Source organism: Penicillium hispanicum, assembly GCF_028827665.1.
Source record: "Penicillium hispanicum strain IBT 35686 chromosome Unknown utg000003l_segment0_segment0, whole genome shotgun sequence".
Lineage (NCBI taxonomy): Eukaryota > Fungi > Ascomycota > Eurotiomycetes > Eurotiales > Aspergillaceae > Penicillium > Penicillium hispanicum.
The window spans coordinates 1,391,322-1,405,321 of record NW_026623195.1 but is presented as its reverse complement, the minus strand read 5'-3'; the positions used below and the strand labels follow the sequence as shown (position 1 = coordinate 1,405,321).

The following is a 14,000-nucleotide window of genomic DNA, read 5'->3' as shown; positions in this document are numbered from 1 at the left end:
CTGCCATCAAATTATAACCATTTCCGGTGTTTTCTGGCTATCGTGCTCCAAGAAATCATCCACGATCGGCGAGGAAATGGCCCGAGGCGACAGATAGTCCATTGCACCGAGGCATGCACGATCCAATGACCGATAAGGTATGTGGCTAGCGTTGTCTCGTCAGCCCAATTAGCTTTGGCCAACGGGGAACTTGCATGTCATTTCGAAGATTGCCCCCGTCGGGGGCGAGTCAGTTGAACCCTAAATCCCCCTCGGCTGGGCTTCACTCGGGAGAGGACCACTCGGCTGCAAAGGAAATACCTATTCATACCTGGGTAGAACCGAAGTCACCCGTCCGAGAAGTAAGAAACGATTTGGATGAAATTCATCCGATCGGGTTGTTTAGTGTCTGAGGGACCAAAGGTGCCACAATACACCAGAGACTGAGTTACCGTTGGCTAACCACTTCAGAGGTCATACTGAGTGGCATGGCGCATGCTGGCAGGCCGACCAATCCACATAGTTGGTGCAGATAAAAGATACGCGCACAAATGAGTTGTTCACGCAGGAGTGTCGCATCCTAGTCTCGGCTGTAGGTGGCCTTGTGGACCCGCGACCTTTTAGTGTACCTGGTATCGAGTCCTTCACGGGGCAAATTGTGCATACGTCACGATGGGACACCGACATCGACCTCTACAACAAGAACGCCGCCGTGATTGGTAATGGTGGTGAGTTGCAATGACCTTCCGAAGTTGGCTGTTGTTGTGTCTGATTCTCGAATGTAGCATTCGCAGTGCAGTTGGTACCGGCCATCTCCACCAAAGCCAGGTCTATCACACAATTTATGAGGGTAGATCTTTTCTTGCAACTCCCTTCTTTCGTCCGCTCTTCTGGCTAACTCATTGTCTAGACTCCTCATCATATAGTTCCCAGCTTTAACTATGAAATCTCTTCGATTGGACGGGCGATGTTGCGGTACATCCCGGGCTTGCTCTTTCTACTCCGTCTACTCATGCTACTGTATCGTTGACAGTGGATGGGGCCGAGCAGGCAATGCAGAATCTCCGTGAAGACAAGAACCGGTACCGTGCAGTGCTATCGAATGAAACGAAGCAGATGGGCAAGTTGTGAAGGGCAGAACGGTGGAACATTGAGTATAGATAATGTTGCCCCCGTGATAAGGTGGATCTGTAGGGGCGATCTTCCATCCAATTTACAAACATCATCTCATTCAGAATATTGATGCATTCAACCACGCCTGGCTACAGAATACTCGCGATCTGTCTTGGGGCTGCGGTATTCGGCCACATCCAGTATCAATATTGAGACTCGGTACTTAACAACCAAGTCTGTAAGTATGCATTCCATCAGTATCACCAGCGTCCAAACTAACTACCATTTCTCAATATACGGCCGCAGATCCAACTCAAATGCGAAGGTCGTCCGCGGCTGCGTATGCAGATACCAATACGAATCCGCGATCTGCACAACTGATCAGCACAAGTCTTATCGCAAAGCAGGCAGACAAAAGAGCAGACTTACGGCGTCCGGACTCAATTTTGCATCTTCATGCTCAAACACCCACTGCTTGGTACGAGGGATATCAATGACACCATCGATAATGGCGTGGGAGACGTGGATGCCCTGCGGCCCAAATTCCCGAGCAAGAGACTGCGCCAGGGCGCGGAGAGCAAATTTCCCAGCTGCAAAGGGTGCGAACGTCGCTGAGCCTCGCACACTTGCGGTGGCTCCAGTGAAGATCAGAGTCGGTGGATGGGTAGATGAGTCTTTGGCCTGAAGGAGGAGAGGAAGCGCGCGCTTGGCAAAGTTGAACCCTCCCTTTCTGTGAGTTGGTTAGGTCTCTTTTTGAAGTTCATAGAATAGCATGGTATGGATAACTGGAGGTGGTGAATACTTACGCCTGCCCATCGAGTGCTTTGGCAAAGTCTTCCACTGTGAGATCCAAGAACGGCTTCTTCACGAAGCCACCGGCAGGGTTGAATACCGCGGCAGCCAGGGAGGATCCTGGGAACTCCTGGGCGATTTGGTCGAAGGCAGCGTTGATGCTATCTGCATCGCTGACATCGGCGCTGATGCCAACTGCCTGGCCGCCGCTGGAGTTGATCTCTTGCACAGTAGGGTTGTAGTTGCTTGGATTTCGGGACAACAGCACCACTGAGTAGGATTGGGCAAAACGTTTGGCGATGGAAGCGCCCTGGTGCCTGTCAGATTACCTCCATGAAGTACTGCAATGAGCTAAATAGCTTACCGTGCCAGGACCGACGCCGGCGATGACAGCAACTGCCTTGGAAGCCATCCTGAACTATTGCTGAAAAAAAGGTCTTTTGATCAGGCAAGAATAGCCAAAGGGGGGGCTGGTCACATTAAATAGCAGGTCTCGGTCCGGTAGATAAGCCCGACGCTTAGAAATGCGGCGGGGGATTTGTTCATCACACACATGGATGATATCATCTCGGGAACATGAGACTGGTGCATGGTGGAATCAATATAGCGATGATGACGACGTCGAAGTACACCTTGAGACAGCTTATTCAAATACAGAGCTGGCATCGCTTCTCCGAAAGGGAAACTGTCTATACGCCAATGGAGGTGTGGAACCTGGTAACTATTAATAGTTAATCGAGGTCTCTTCATGTTTTGATTAGTTAAGCGGTCCCCTAAATTGGCAGATTTGACAGTTCTTGATCTTCTCAGCGACCACGACCTGATCTCAAAGTGCCGGGACAATGGTCGGATCCCTTCGATACAATAGAGTTGGTTGAACCTTTGATTACACGACCTTGGGGTTGCTTGTGATGGTACAATCTGAAGAACAGACGCTATTTATGTAATTCTGCTTGCACCCACTCGTCCTGTTCGAGTTCCATAGCAGAGCTTCGCTTTTCCGGTTCCCATTGTAGCATTTTTCGCACTAGGCGGAGAAACATCTCTTTTTCCTCTCCGTCGAGGCTAGTCTCTCTTTGCTCGAGCGGGATGTGCTCTCCCACTAATTCTCCGGCGTACAAGTTACCTAGAATAGCAGACAGTCAATACTGACTCTTTCTGTAGTGTCAAAAAGGTATAGTCAAATTACCTTCCTCTGAAAAGAACTTTGGGGTCAGATTTCCCCGAGCAAGGAAGCCTGGCGATGGCGGACCGAGTAGGCGTATCATTTCGGCCAGATGAGCCCGACTCCTGTAAGACTGGAACTCTGGGTCCTGGCCGCTAAACAGCGACCCCCCTTCGAACAGGTTCCAAATCTGACAAAGTAAGCGTGGAAACTTTTTGCATCAGAAGTATCGACTTACCAAGCATCCCACGTTCCATATATCAACGCTATATGACCATGGAGCTTGCAAGATCACTTCCGGTGCACGGTAAATATCCGGTTGGATATCTTCCGAATGCTCTTCGTCGCCCATCACAGCCGAGCCAAAATCGCAGAGAACCGGCGCGCCTAAATTCTTAGGCATTCTGAGCCCGCGGGAGGTGTAGATTGTCCTTCCGTCTAACTCCTTCCTAGGACAGGGGTTGTGGAGCTCATTGTTTTCAAAGTCACTGAAAACGGAATCATCAGCGATGCCGAACATAATGTTATCTGCTTTGATATCTGATATATTGATAAGCAAATGATGCAGCTCGAAATCGGGCAGAGAGAACCATACCAGTATGGATGATCTTGCATTCTGTATGCAGATAATCTAATGCAAGAAAGAGACGATGAAGCGTCACTGCCACGATTGGTGTAGGTAGTCTCTGTACTGGGTTGCGGAATAGAAAATCCAATACACTCTCCCACAATGGGGGATGTACAAGACATCGATGTTTGTCTTCGGGTCCACTAAGATCGAAGGATACTAGCAAAGATCGGACATACTTGCGACCTGGATGTTTCCGGGGAGCATCTTCGATACGTTTGTATATCTTCAGCTCATCATCCAGTTGCTGTCCCATCGAAGTGGACTTGATAAAAACCTTGAGAGTCACATAGCGACGATGGCTGTATTCTCCGTTAGCGAAGGAGTTGAGGGGAATGTAAAGGCGAAGCTGTCAGAGCTGTCTTACTCCATGTCGCGTGCGAGCCATACGGTTGAGCTGGCTCCAAATCCCAATTTTCCCACCACTTGATACCGGCCCTGAAGGATTTCTCCTATTCGAGTGGGATAATACCGGCCCGCAATATAGCCCGGAATGGTCTCCTCCTCGATTGCCTGGCTCATCGGTATCCGAATGAAATTCGGATTGGTGAAGTGGAGAGGTGTCCATCTTCGTCCAAGCCGAGGCAAGGACTGAAGAAAAGACGTCAACATTTCTGAGATGAACTGGGCCACCTTTCTTTCTGCAGGCGCTGTATTTATGGCGGTCGCCTGATCTATCGACTAGGCATAGTGTGTCTTGCTTGCGACACGCATTGAGCTGCCCCTTGACTGATAAGAATCCCGGCGATCATCCTCTAGCTGGATAAGAGTTGTCTTTAGGCAACTTCACGGCTCGGAGTAACAATCTTACCATTAGGCACTGTCCACAAGCACAATCCTGTTAAGAAGCAGAGCTTTTGCCCTAGCAAATAGCAATCTCATGATGAATATTGACCGCCTATCACTACTTCGCGATCGCCTCGCATTTTGGAATGTATACAATGAAGTACCCCGTCTTTGGTGGTTCCTAACAAACCCAATCAATAAGATCTATCAAGACATTAGAAGAATCGCTGCTCACAAGGAATGATCTATGTTCTTCCCTTATATAAACTCCTCTTTACAAAACCGTTCCCTTCAATCTCCAGCCTCCAAATAAGAAATTGTCTATACTTCAACAATATGGATCCCTTCGGCCTCAGGCGGCAGCCTCTTATCGATAAGCGCTCAAATTTCCCCAGCCGATCAACTCGCATTTCGATCAACTCATTCCACGCCACACCATGGAGAATGCCGACCCTTTGCTGAGCGAGCTCTGTGGAATATGGTACATTCCTCCTCCAACTGTCTCGCGAGGCCTGAGACTAAGCTAATACCACCACCCAAACAGCCATATCAACCCGCCCAAATACCGCTGCCCGGGCTGCTCAGCCCGCACCTGTTCTCTCGCCTGCTCGAGACGCCATAAACTCTGGTCCCAATGCTCCGGCGTCCGCGATCCGGCGGCGTACGTGCGGCGCAACGAACTCGCCAGCGAAGCCGCGTTCGACCGCGACTTTAACTTCATCACGGGTATTGAGCGCTCGCTCGAGCGCGCCGAGAGAGATGTCGAGAATCGGGGGATTGAGCTTGCGCGCGGGCAGGCGGTGGACGAGGGGGACTCTACACAGGCGCTAGGCACTGGTGCTGGGCGCAAGAGGAAATATCCACAGCAGGGCCTTGTGAAAGGGGAAGCGGGATTTCTGCGCGGCGCGGAGGCGAGTGGTGTCAGGGTCTTTCGGGCGCCGAGAGGAATGACGAGGAATAAATTGAATGCGTCGCGGTGGCATCCAAAGTAAGTGGGAGCTTCTTGGTGCTTTTCGCGAGGTGTTGCTAATTGAGCTCGACTGTTAGGCATAAGTGTCTCAGCTGGTCGGTGGAATGGATCTCCGCGGCTGGAGAGAAGAATATCCGGAACTGTCTGGAGACGGTGGCTATTTCTGGGGCTTACGATCGTGCTTTTCCCCTGCCCAAGGAGGACAGGCCCAGTTCGGACCAAGAGAAGAATCAGAAAAGCACACAACAGGAAGGCGTCTCGCAGGATCCACCGCCGTCAGACGCAGCTACAGACGCTGGAGCAGCACCGACTGTGAGTGAGTCTGCAGATGCAAATGCAGAACCGCCGTCAACCACAGAACCAGCCGAGCTATCAACAGCAACAGAGGAGCAGATGCCGGAGCTCCCAATCCACCCGCACCGGGGTCTCTACTTCTACCTCCACCGTCCACGAACTACAACTAAAAAACCGGTCCTCGTTCCCTTGCCACCCTCGGCGCCATTAAAGGCTGCACTTCAGCGTCGCACTGTCCTCGAGTTTCCGACTATCTACCTACTCCCCGACTCTGCAGAGACGCTGCTTGCTGAGAAAGAAACGTCCGCATTCATCGTTGAAGAAGAGTATCTCCGCACTGTGGGGCCAGAAGATGCTGGAGAAAGATCAGCAGAATCCGAGCAGGAGGGTACTACAGAAGATGACGCTTCGGGATTGCCTGGGTCTTCAGTTGATCTACAGAATGTCGATGAGAAGAAGGTGATGGAGGTGCTCAAGCAGGATCTATTCGAGTCAGTACCGTGAACGGATAAGAAAAGGCATGGTCAAGTGTCGCTAGGGTAGATACGGTGGGCATTTGCGGGCTTAACCCCGATTGCATAATACTCTAAAGCATAATCTCGTTAGCACATTGCATCACCAAGTCAAATCAGCTGTGGTGCTGTTCGTGAAAATAGTCCAAGACATGGCTGTAGAGTATATCAGCCACAGTATCGTGTCTGGGACAGTGGCTACCGTGAGACTGCGTCAACTCGCACTGTTGAGGGCTTGCAGAACCACCCAGGGAGTGTGCAGTCTGCATCTGACGAGACAGCGAGCACGGAATCTAGAGGTCATGTTGGCAAGCTAATCGACAATGCTTGAGGCGCGGATTGACGGTACAATGCACAGCAGGTTAGACGGTTTTCAACTTCACTCGATCGATGGACAGAAGATCTGCACCACCAAGGAGTCAATCAGATTGATCGCATGGATCGAGTAACTCATAACACCCACGCAACCCAAACAATGCAGGTGGGGGTATTGAACTAAATGACACAAAATCAAAGCTCCCAATACACAAAGATAGAGATGGACTCGCTAAATAACATGCAAATATAATCACAAACAACGCCTTTCCGATGCAATCAATGCAAAAGATGGTTCGCCAGCCATCGCTAGCCTGGATTGAGACCCAATGAACCAATCCAGAGTATCGAATGGCTGGTGGGCATGATCAACCGTGCAATCACGGTTGCTATTCTGGATAACTCACAGAATATATCTCACCAGATGCGTGAGAACCAGGCAATCCTGGTCAGGAAGCATCTCGTCCAGCCCTCGACCCCAGGTCCGAGCTGGACTGCTTTCACGTTTCATAAACACCTCCTTCGAGGCAATATTTCCTAAGATCAAGATGTCGAACTATCATCGGCATCGGATGCGGTCGGTGTTATGTCAGGAGCAGGGACTGGCGGGACCTTCGAGGCCGAAGTCGGCTTCGAAGAAGAGGAAGCGGGTTGAGTAGGGACAGTGTTTGGTATAGTTGCCACCTCCTGAGCTGGCTCAGCAGCCTTGCCGAGGGGATGGCTCGCCTTGGACTCGGTAGGTGACATGTTGAGTTTCTCGGATCCACTGGGCTTCAACTTGAGACGGCCCTGTTCAAGAGCACGCAGCACCATTCCGATATCGTCAGGATCGATGGACCGCAGCTTATTCATGGCATCATCCGAGACCTCATTGAAGGGATTCCAGCCAAGTCTATCGGATTGGTCCGAGATAGAAGACTTGGATTCGACAGTTGGTCCACCGGTGATCAAGCGATGCAAAAAACTCTCGGAGACGCTGGGTCGGCGAGGCATCTTCACAGGCTTGGATTTTGTGCTGGTGCTGTTGGAAGCGATATCGTCTTGCTGACGCTTTGGCGGACGGGGGGCAATGAGTCCATTGGGCCCTTCGCCTACTTCATTGCGGATTTTATAGTAAACCAGACCCAAGGTAGCAGCGAGGGCTTGGTGGGCGGCTTCCGGATACTGGGCGACGGCTTCCGCGCGAGTGATGTTGAATGATCGGTCGCTGGAGTCACTTGAATCGCTGTCATCGGCAAACATGCTGGTCGGATGCATCCGACACCAATCCTGATAGCCTCCGAGTTGATAGAAATCTGCGAGTTCGACCAAGCGATGAACTGGGGGTTGGTTTGTTAGATAAAGCTGTGGGGTTATCTGTTCAGTAGCATTGCTCACCTCGACTTCGTTTCTTGAGGCACCAGAATCTCCACACAGTGCGTGGGAAGTACTGGGGCCATTCAAGAGACCCGTCATCCAATATGACGGGGACGGGACTGATGGGGGCATGAACGGTGTGGGCCAAAGAGTTGAAGCGAACGCGATCCGACTGTTTCATCCGCGATTCCATCGTATCCATACGAGTATTCATGTGTGATTCCATCGAATCCATACGGATATTCATGTGTGATTCGAGAGAGCTCACTTGGCGCGATATTTTGTGCTCAAGATTGAGAAGATCGGTGCGAAGCTGGTTAGTCGCAGACTGGAGTTTGCTGATATCAATCCGCGAGGCACAAATATCCGCCCTCATCCGCTCAGCATCCGTCTGCAACTGATCCACGCTCTTCTGCAAGCGATCGACATCGCTACGCAGGAAGACAGTCTCAGTTCCGGCCTGTCCGATACTGGACTTGAGATGAAAAATGCTCGTCTTGATCTGGTCCACATCGGAACGGAGGGCAACAACGTTCAGGTCGATCCGGTGGGAGATAGCCCGGTGGGCGTCGAACTCGCGGCGGATGTGCTCGTCCTCGCGGTTGCGGCGGTCGACGTAGCCATCCTGGGTTAGGAAGGTGTGTCGGAGCTCGAGCACGCGGGAGTCCAGCTGGTTCATGCGGTCATGGAGATGGGTAAGGGAGAGATCGGAGGCAGAGGCGGGCGGTGTGGTCTCGCGTCGGACGGACAGGCGCGGACTGGACATGGAAAGCGAGGTGCTGGAGGTACAGGAAAGACTCCGTTCCAGAGTGGTCATGGTGGACATGGTGGTCGATAACACTTAACCCGTAACCCAGTCAATCTATCATGTAAATGTAATACTTGACAGAAACGAGGTTGATCGCGGCGGGGTGTTTAGACCGGTATATGGTCCATTTTGACGATGGGGTTGGGTTGTGGGTGGTGTTGCTGCTATTCTGGGGGGGCGATGGAGAGTAAAAAGGGCGGAGCGCACAAAGGGGGGGAGACGCTGACCGGGTCAGTCGGGTCGCACAGCCCAATGCGGCCAACGGGAACTGACGGTGTCCTCACTCACCATGACTCTCCCTCGCTTTCCACTTCGCTATTGGGCGCTGGAAGAGACTATTTGCCTTGATTCATCCTCTGAATCATTTTCTCTCTTGTTGTCAACTCATTCCTGCTTGGATTTTGGCGACCACACTGGGTGTGATGTTGATGACCACTTGATACCGTGTCGTGACAATACCCAGCACTGGCGCTCAGACCCGCCCAGCGACTTTGTTGTTCGCCGTATGCAACTTGCCTGCATTAGCGCCCAAACTCGCACGCTAGTGCGACGCAGCTGACTCGATGCGCCCGGTAAGCCGGGTATCATTGGCTGCTCGCCCTGTCGCCACCGCCGGGCGGGCTGACCACGCCCAATCGTGGTCGCCAGCCGTGCCAGGGCGGGCTGCCGCCCCCTCGAGTGGCCTGGCCCTTGGCTGGTTTGTGTGCCACCGGATTGTCGATGACGATGCCACCGTATCGCCATTACCCATCGCTGTACTGATGCCTGGCCTGAAGATGCCCTTCATACTCCAGCAACACGTTTATTTAGTGAGAAAACAGATATCGTCAAGTCGAAGACTTAGCGAAGATGTACCAGGCATTAATTCATGTCGCTACGATCTCCTCACACGGTGCAGTCGCTGGTGGACGAGGCGATGATGGGAATTTCCCGATTAGGAAACCATGATGCCCTAACCTCGACATCGCGACTGCCATTCAACTGACCCGCCCAGATTTCCAGAGATGCTAGAATCATAGCAAGCTGATTTCCATTTTTCCAATGTCTCTCCACTCCTCGCCAGCTCAGCCCTAGGTCGTTGCAGACCAGCATGGCACGAGCCATCCCAACCCTGGGCATACTGGGAATCGTGGTCCTTTGCCTCACTTCCATCGTCTCGTCAGCCCAAAGCCCCCCTGTCGAATTAGAGTCGAGACCTTCTGCCAAGAAAGATCCTCGAGAATGTGACTGCTTCACCGTATCCGGTCCAGATCCGGGCTACTTCCAGCACTACAAGCTGTGGGACTTTCGCTCAGTCCCGTTGGACCAGGATTCCAACGTCGACTCTCTAGGTGGTAGTGAAGATGAAGAAGACGATTGGGATGATTGGTCGTATGAAGAGGACCAAGAGGGTGAGGAGGAACCAGAGGAGGACGATGACGAAGACGTCGTCGACGACGGCGAGAACGAAGACCATCTAGGCACAGCCGCCGCAGGGCAACCCCAGTCCGATCCGCTATTCTTCTTCCAAACCGCCTTTGACCGAGACTGGGTTAGCCAGAGATGGCTGCGCCATCGTACCCCGGTAGCACCGGTGACCATGGTCAACTCCAAGCGCAATGTCTTCTTCACACGAGCCTTGCGACAGCCCGACCCCGACGCAACATACCTCGTCCTGCGCGCCACCCGCCACACTAACTTCACCTCGACTGCAGAGATCGAGACTCGCGTACGCAACATCTGGCGCTGCTCCCTCCGAGTACGCATGCGCATCTTCCCAGCCGGCCTGGCCCTCTCGCATCCGCCGCAGACGACGGAATGGCCGTCGGGAGACCCCCGGCATCACGCCCTCGATAACGGCACCATACTGGGCAATGCCTCCGGCCGTGTTGTCGATCAGGGTCGACCGCCACCCGGTGCCTGTATGGGCATCTTCACGTACCATTCCAAGGATTGCGAATCAGATATCGAGATCCTCACGAGCGACCCTACCTACCGCGTCCGGTACGCCAACCAGCCCGACTACGACGCCTCCACCGACAAGATGATCCCCGGCGCGAGCACCGTGGCCGACCTCCCAGTGGACTGGACCTCCTGGTCCACGCAGCGGCTGGACTGGCACCCCCACCGCTCACGCTGGTACGTCAACAACGAGCTGCAGGACAGCAAGTCCTACGGCGTCCCCAGGCTGCAAAGCCGACTGGTGATCAACCTCTGGAGCGACGGCGGCAACTGGACCGGGGACATGAGAACCGGCGATACGATCTATACAGCCATTGAATATATCGAGTTGGCATATAACCGGTCTTCGGACGGCTCTGATGGCGTGAGGATTCCTCCCGCGCAACGACACGGCGGCCATCAACCGTTCGACGCCAACACGACTGTGGCAGAAGTTGACGACCAGGAAGATGACTCGTCTTGGCTGGATGATAATATCGTTACTGGAGGCAAGAAAAAGAAAAAGAAAAAGTGTAAGAAGGGTAAAAAGGGCCGCAATTGCCGGAAGAAGAAACACGGGAAAGGTGGGAAGGGAGGGAAGGATGGGGGATGTGTCCACGTTTGCAACGTCGACGAGCTCCAGTTTGCTGAGCCGGGTTGACCGGTCTAGCTTTACCTATATTCTCATGTCCGCTCGAATGCATTTATTTTTACAGTGGGGGTCTTTATGCAACAACCTAACACACCGGGACGTGAAGGACTCGATTACCACTATCAGGTGTTGGGGGCTGATGTATATGTTGGGGGGCCACATCTTTAGTCAATCCCTGGAGTGACCGTGGAACCATAGTGTAAATTCCATAGTGTAATTCTAATTCACACGCCACATCATACAGTCTTGTGGGGTATCGTGATATTTATTCCTGGTCTCCAGAGTAAGCGAGAACGCGAAGGCAACAAGACACAACCTGATAGATAAACAACAAACTGCCCACGGGCCATTAATTCAGCAGTGCAGGTATCAACAGGAAATGGGGTATCATTTGAATTCATTAATGCCATGAGGGACAACGAAGGAAAGGAAGAAATCAAAGCCGAACCGAACCTATGACTACCGGTGACCCGCCCCGTCTCTGTCCTTTTGGTTCTAATACGCCATGCATGCTGCAAATAAATTTTAATACAAGCCGCAAACGCCTTTACAGACACAGTTGAGACTGATGCCATGATGGAGGGTGGTATGTGAAGATGGGAGAGGGTGGTGAGAGAGATCGAGGAAATGGTGAGCAGGGACTCATATGCCCAGCCTATATGCGGGCGGACGATGTCCACTCGGACGTAATGTGACGGGAGAGAAACACGTTCAAGTGCATGCGCTCAGAGGAAGATGTGGCCGGTCTTGTCGACGGGACTGAATTCGCCATGTAAGCCTTGGTTCATGAGTTCAGCCACAATTTTCCGGCGCAGAAGCGGCGTGTCATTCGCCCCAAAGGCAGTTGGTTCAATGCCCAGAGCGATTGCCTTGGCATTTGTGAGGAGAAACACGCCGCAATCACTTCCATTGTCCTGATAGGAGGAAACTGACGGCAGCACCGTCCACTCTTCCTCGTCAAACTTCGCGGCCAGTTCGCCACGGAGCCATTCTTTAATTGTTTTGACTTGCCGTGCGCCTCGCCCACCCAGCGAGTCAAAATACTCAATGGTCCGGTCAATCGGCCGCACGACCATCAGAGTCCAGTGACTTGACTCGTGGACTGGGACGAAGACCGTGTCAACATCCAACAGCCCCTCGCCGCCAATCTTGGCCCGGTTCGCCCACCGGCGCACACCTGGATAGCCCTTATCACGGAGGGTGGAATAGAAGAAACTGTTGAACGCGTGGAAGCGTGGCCGGCCAGTGGCATTACCGGTTGACTGGCGGAGATACTGGACCAGAACTGTCAAATAGGCATTGATGATCTCATCGTTGAGCCATGCAAGTGGTCTGACACAGGTGGCAATGTCTTTTTGGTATAGGTCGTCTCCCGAAAGGGACCGCGCTACGGAGGAGCCGTCGGATGATTTCATGGCCTGCGAGACACGGTTCAACCAGTCCCACGGAAGCTCACGCACACAGGGGCCACTGGGCACGATGCGCGCTGGCCGCCGCTGCTCCCGTTCCAATGCAGCTCGCTCCTGCTCGCGCCTCTCCCATTCCGACGCAAATATGGACGCGATGCGATTGGCTGGAAGTGGCCTTTTCTGGGGGTAAAAGAGAGAGACCGCGGAGACTGGACGGCCAAATGGGAGCCTGGCGAATGCCATCGACTGCTTGTTCCACGGATCATCGATCTCCATGGCATCCTCAATTTGGGGTTGCGGCGAAGGTTTGGATACGACAGATGGAGGCACATGAGTCAGCCTTGGCGTGGATGTTAAGCTTGCTGGCCGTCTAGGACGAAGATGAGAGCCGAGGTCTGTGGGAAGATCTAGAGATGCAACCTCGATGTCCATTCGATCGAGCGCCGGGGCTCGAATCTCATCAGACACTTCAATGGGCGCAAGCTGTGGTGACAACGAAGGAGACGGCGGAAATGCACCTGGCATGGAGAGAAGTTCTTCTGTGACGGCGAAAGTGTGAGCATTTGCAAAAGTCAATCGCTGCGATGTGCGCTCTCATACCGTTAAGATCCTCATCCTCATCCTCCGTCGTTCTGGGATACTGGGTGGGCCGGAAGGGATCTTGGAGCTTGGGAGTCACCTCATCCTTGGCGACATTCGGCGGTGACTTCCGCCGCGGCCAAGAGAAAAACCCCATGCTGGTATTAAACCCGTGGCGGCAGCCTCGCAGTGAAGTCGACAAGCTGACGACCGCCTAGGTCAGTGGCGTGGGTGGTGAATCAAGGGCGTGGGTGCGGGCGAGTGAATGAAAGGATCATGAAGGTAGTCGTGATCAAAGGAGCGAAAGAATCAACAGCAAAGTCCATTATTGACGACCAAGGACCACAGTCGCCGGCCCTCGTCGAGAGTTGCGATCACGATGCTCTCCAGCGCGACTCGCTTTCATCATGTGGCTGGGTGATGACTAAGGCAGCCTAACCACATCTGGCATATATATAGGATAATATCTGGCAACTCTTGGCCTTCCCTTTCCGTTTTAGTGGTCACTTCTCGCCGCTTTTTGTTCACTGAGCCTGACCTGAGCCCCGGGATGAGCTAATTGACTATTGAGATCATTTGCCAGAGTAGCCCCTAGGGTGTTTTGTTGTGTTATGTTGTCTTTCTCTCAACCGCTACGCTTCGACCTGTCTGCTTGCAGACTGTCTTCGAGCATTATCCCTGCTTCACTAAGAATACGCAAATCATAAAGCTCCTATGAGCGT

At 52.8% G+C, this 14,000-nt stretch overlaps 7 protein-coding genes across 7 annotated transcripts; 3 read left to right on the top strand and 4 right to left on the bottom strand.

Annotated features, from left to right (window-relative positions):
- Positions 1-125: 125 nt before the first annotated feature.
- Positions 126-1,110, top strand: N7459_002937 (uncharacterized protein; the record flags this gene model as incomplete). Its single annotated transcript, XM_056942122.1, has 3 exons — positions 126-137; positions 503-707; positions 1,013-1,110. 3 exons carry the CDS (start codon positions 126-128, stop codon positions 1,108-1,110), a joined length of 315 nt encoding a protein of 104 aa, XP_056802005.1.
- A 261-nt stretch (positions 1,111-1,371) lies between these two features.
- N7459_002936 (oxidoreductase, short chain dehydrogenase/reductase family) lies at positions 1,372-2,296 on the bottom strand (the record flags this gene model as incomplete). The annotated part of the gene is made up of 4 exons (XM_056942121.1): positions 1,372-1,461; positions 1,522-1,822; positions 1,899-2,194; positions 2,249-2,296. The coding sequence occupies 4 exons, from the start codon at positions 2,294-2,296 to the stop codon at positions 1,372-1,374; spliced, it is 735 nt and encodes a 244-aa protein (XP_056802004.1).
- A 523-nt stretch (positions 2,297-2,819) lies between these two features.
- On the bottom strand, positions 2,820-4,289 carry N7459_002935 (uncharacterized protein; the record flags this gene model as incomplete). Its single annotated transcript, XM_056942120.1, has 5 exons — positions 2,820-3,010; positions 3,074-3,239; positions 3,288-3,657; positions 3,857-3,979; positions 4,045-4,289. The coding sequence occupies 5 exons, from the start codon at positions 4,287-4,289 to the stop codon at positions 2,820-2,822; spliced, it is 1,095 nt and encodes a 364-aa protein (XP_056802003.1).
- Positions 4,290-4,900: 611 nt separating this feature from the next.
- Positions 4,901-6,231, top strand: N7459_002934 (zinc finger HIT domain-containing protein; the record flags this gene model as incomplete). Its single annotated transcript, XM_056942119.1, has 3 exons — positions 4,901-4,944; positions 5,008-5,451; positions 5,511-6,231. 3 exons carry the CDS (start codon positions 4,901-4,903, stop codon positions 6,229-6,231), a joined length of 1,209 nt encoding a protein of 402 aa, XP_056802002.1.
- Positions 6,232-7,097: 866 nt separating this feature from the next.
- Positions 7,098-8,736, bottom strand: N7459_002933 (uncharacterized protein; the record flags this gene model as incomplete). The annotated part of the gene is made up of 2 exons (XM_056942118.1): positions 7,098-7,873; positions 7,932-8,736. 2 exons carry the CDS (start codon positions 8,734-8,736, stop codon positions 7,098-7,100), a joined length of 1,581 nt encoding a protein of 526 aa, XP_056802001.1.
- A 1,072-nt stretch (positions 8,737-9,808) lies between these two features.
- On the top strand, positions 9,809-11,299 carry N7459_002932 (glycoside hydrolase family 16 protein; the record flags this gene model as incomplete). The annotated part of the gene is made up of 1 exon (XM_056942117.1): positions 9,809-11,299. The coding sequence occupies one exon, from the start codon at positions 9,809-9,811 to the stop codon at positions 11,297-11,299; it is 1,491 nt and encodes a 496-aa protein (XP_056802000.1).
- Positions 11,300-12,015: 716 nt separating this feature from the next.
- N7459_002931 (SUMO protease ULP1) lies at positions 12,016-13,435 on the bottom strand (the record flags this gene model as incomplete). Its single annotated transcript, XM_056942116.1, has 2 exons — positions 12,016-13,238; positions 13,300-13,435. 2 exons carry the CDS (start codon positions 13,433-13,435, stop codon positions 12,016-12,018), a joined length of 1,359 nt encoding a protein of 452 aa, XP_056801999.1.
- Between the last annotated feature and the right edge of the window lie 565 nt (positions 13,436-14,000).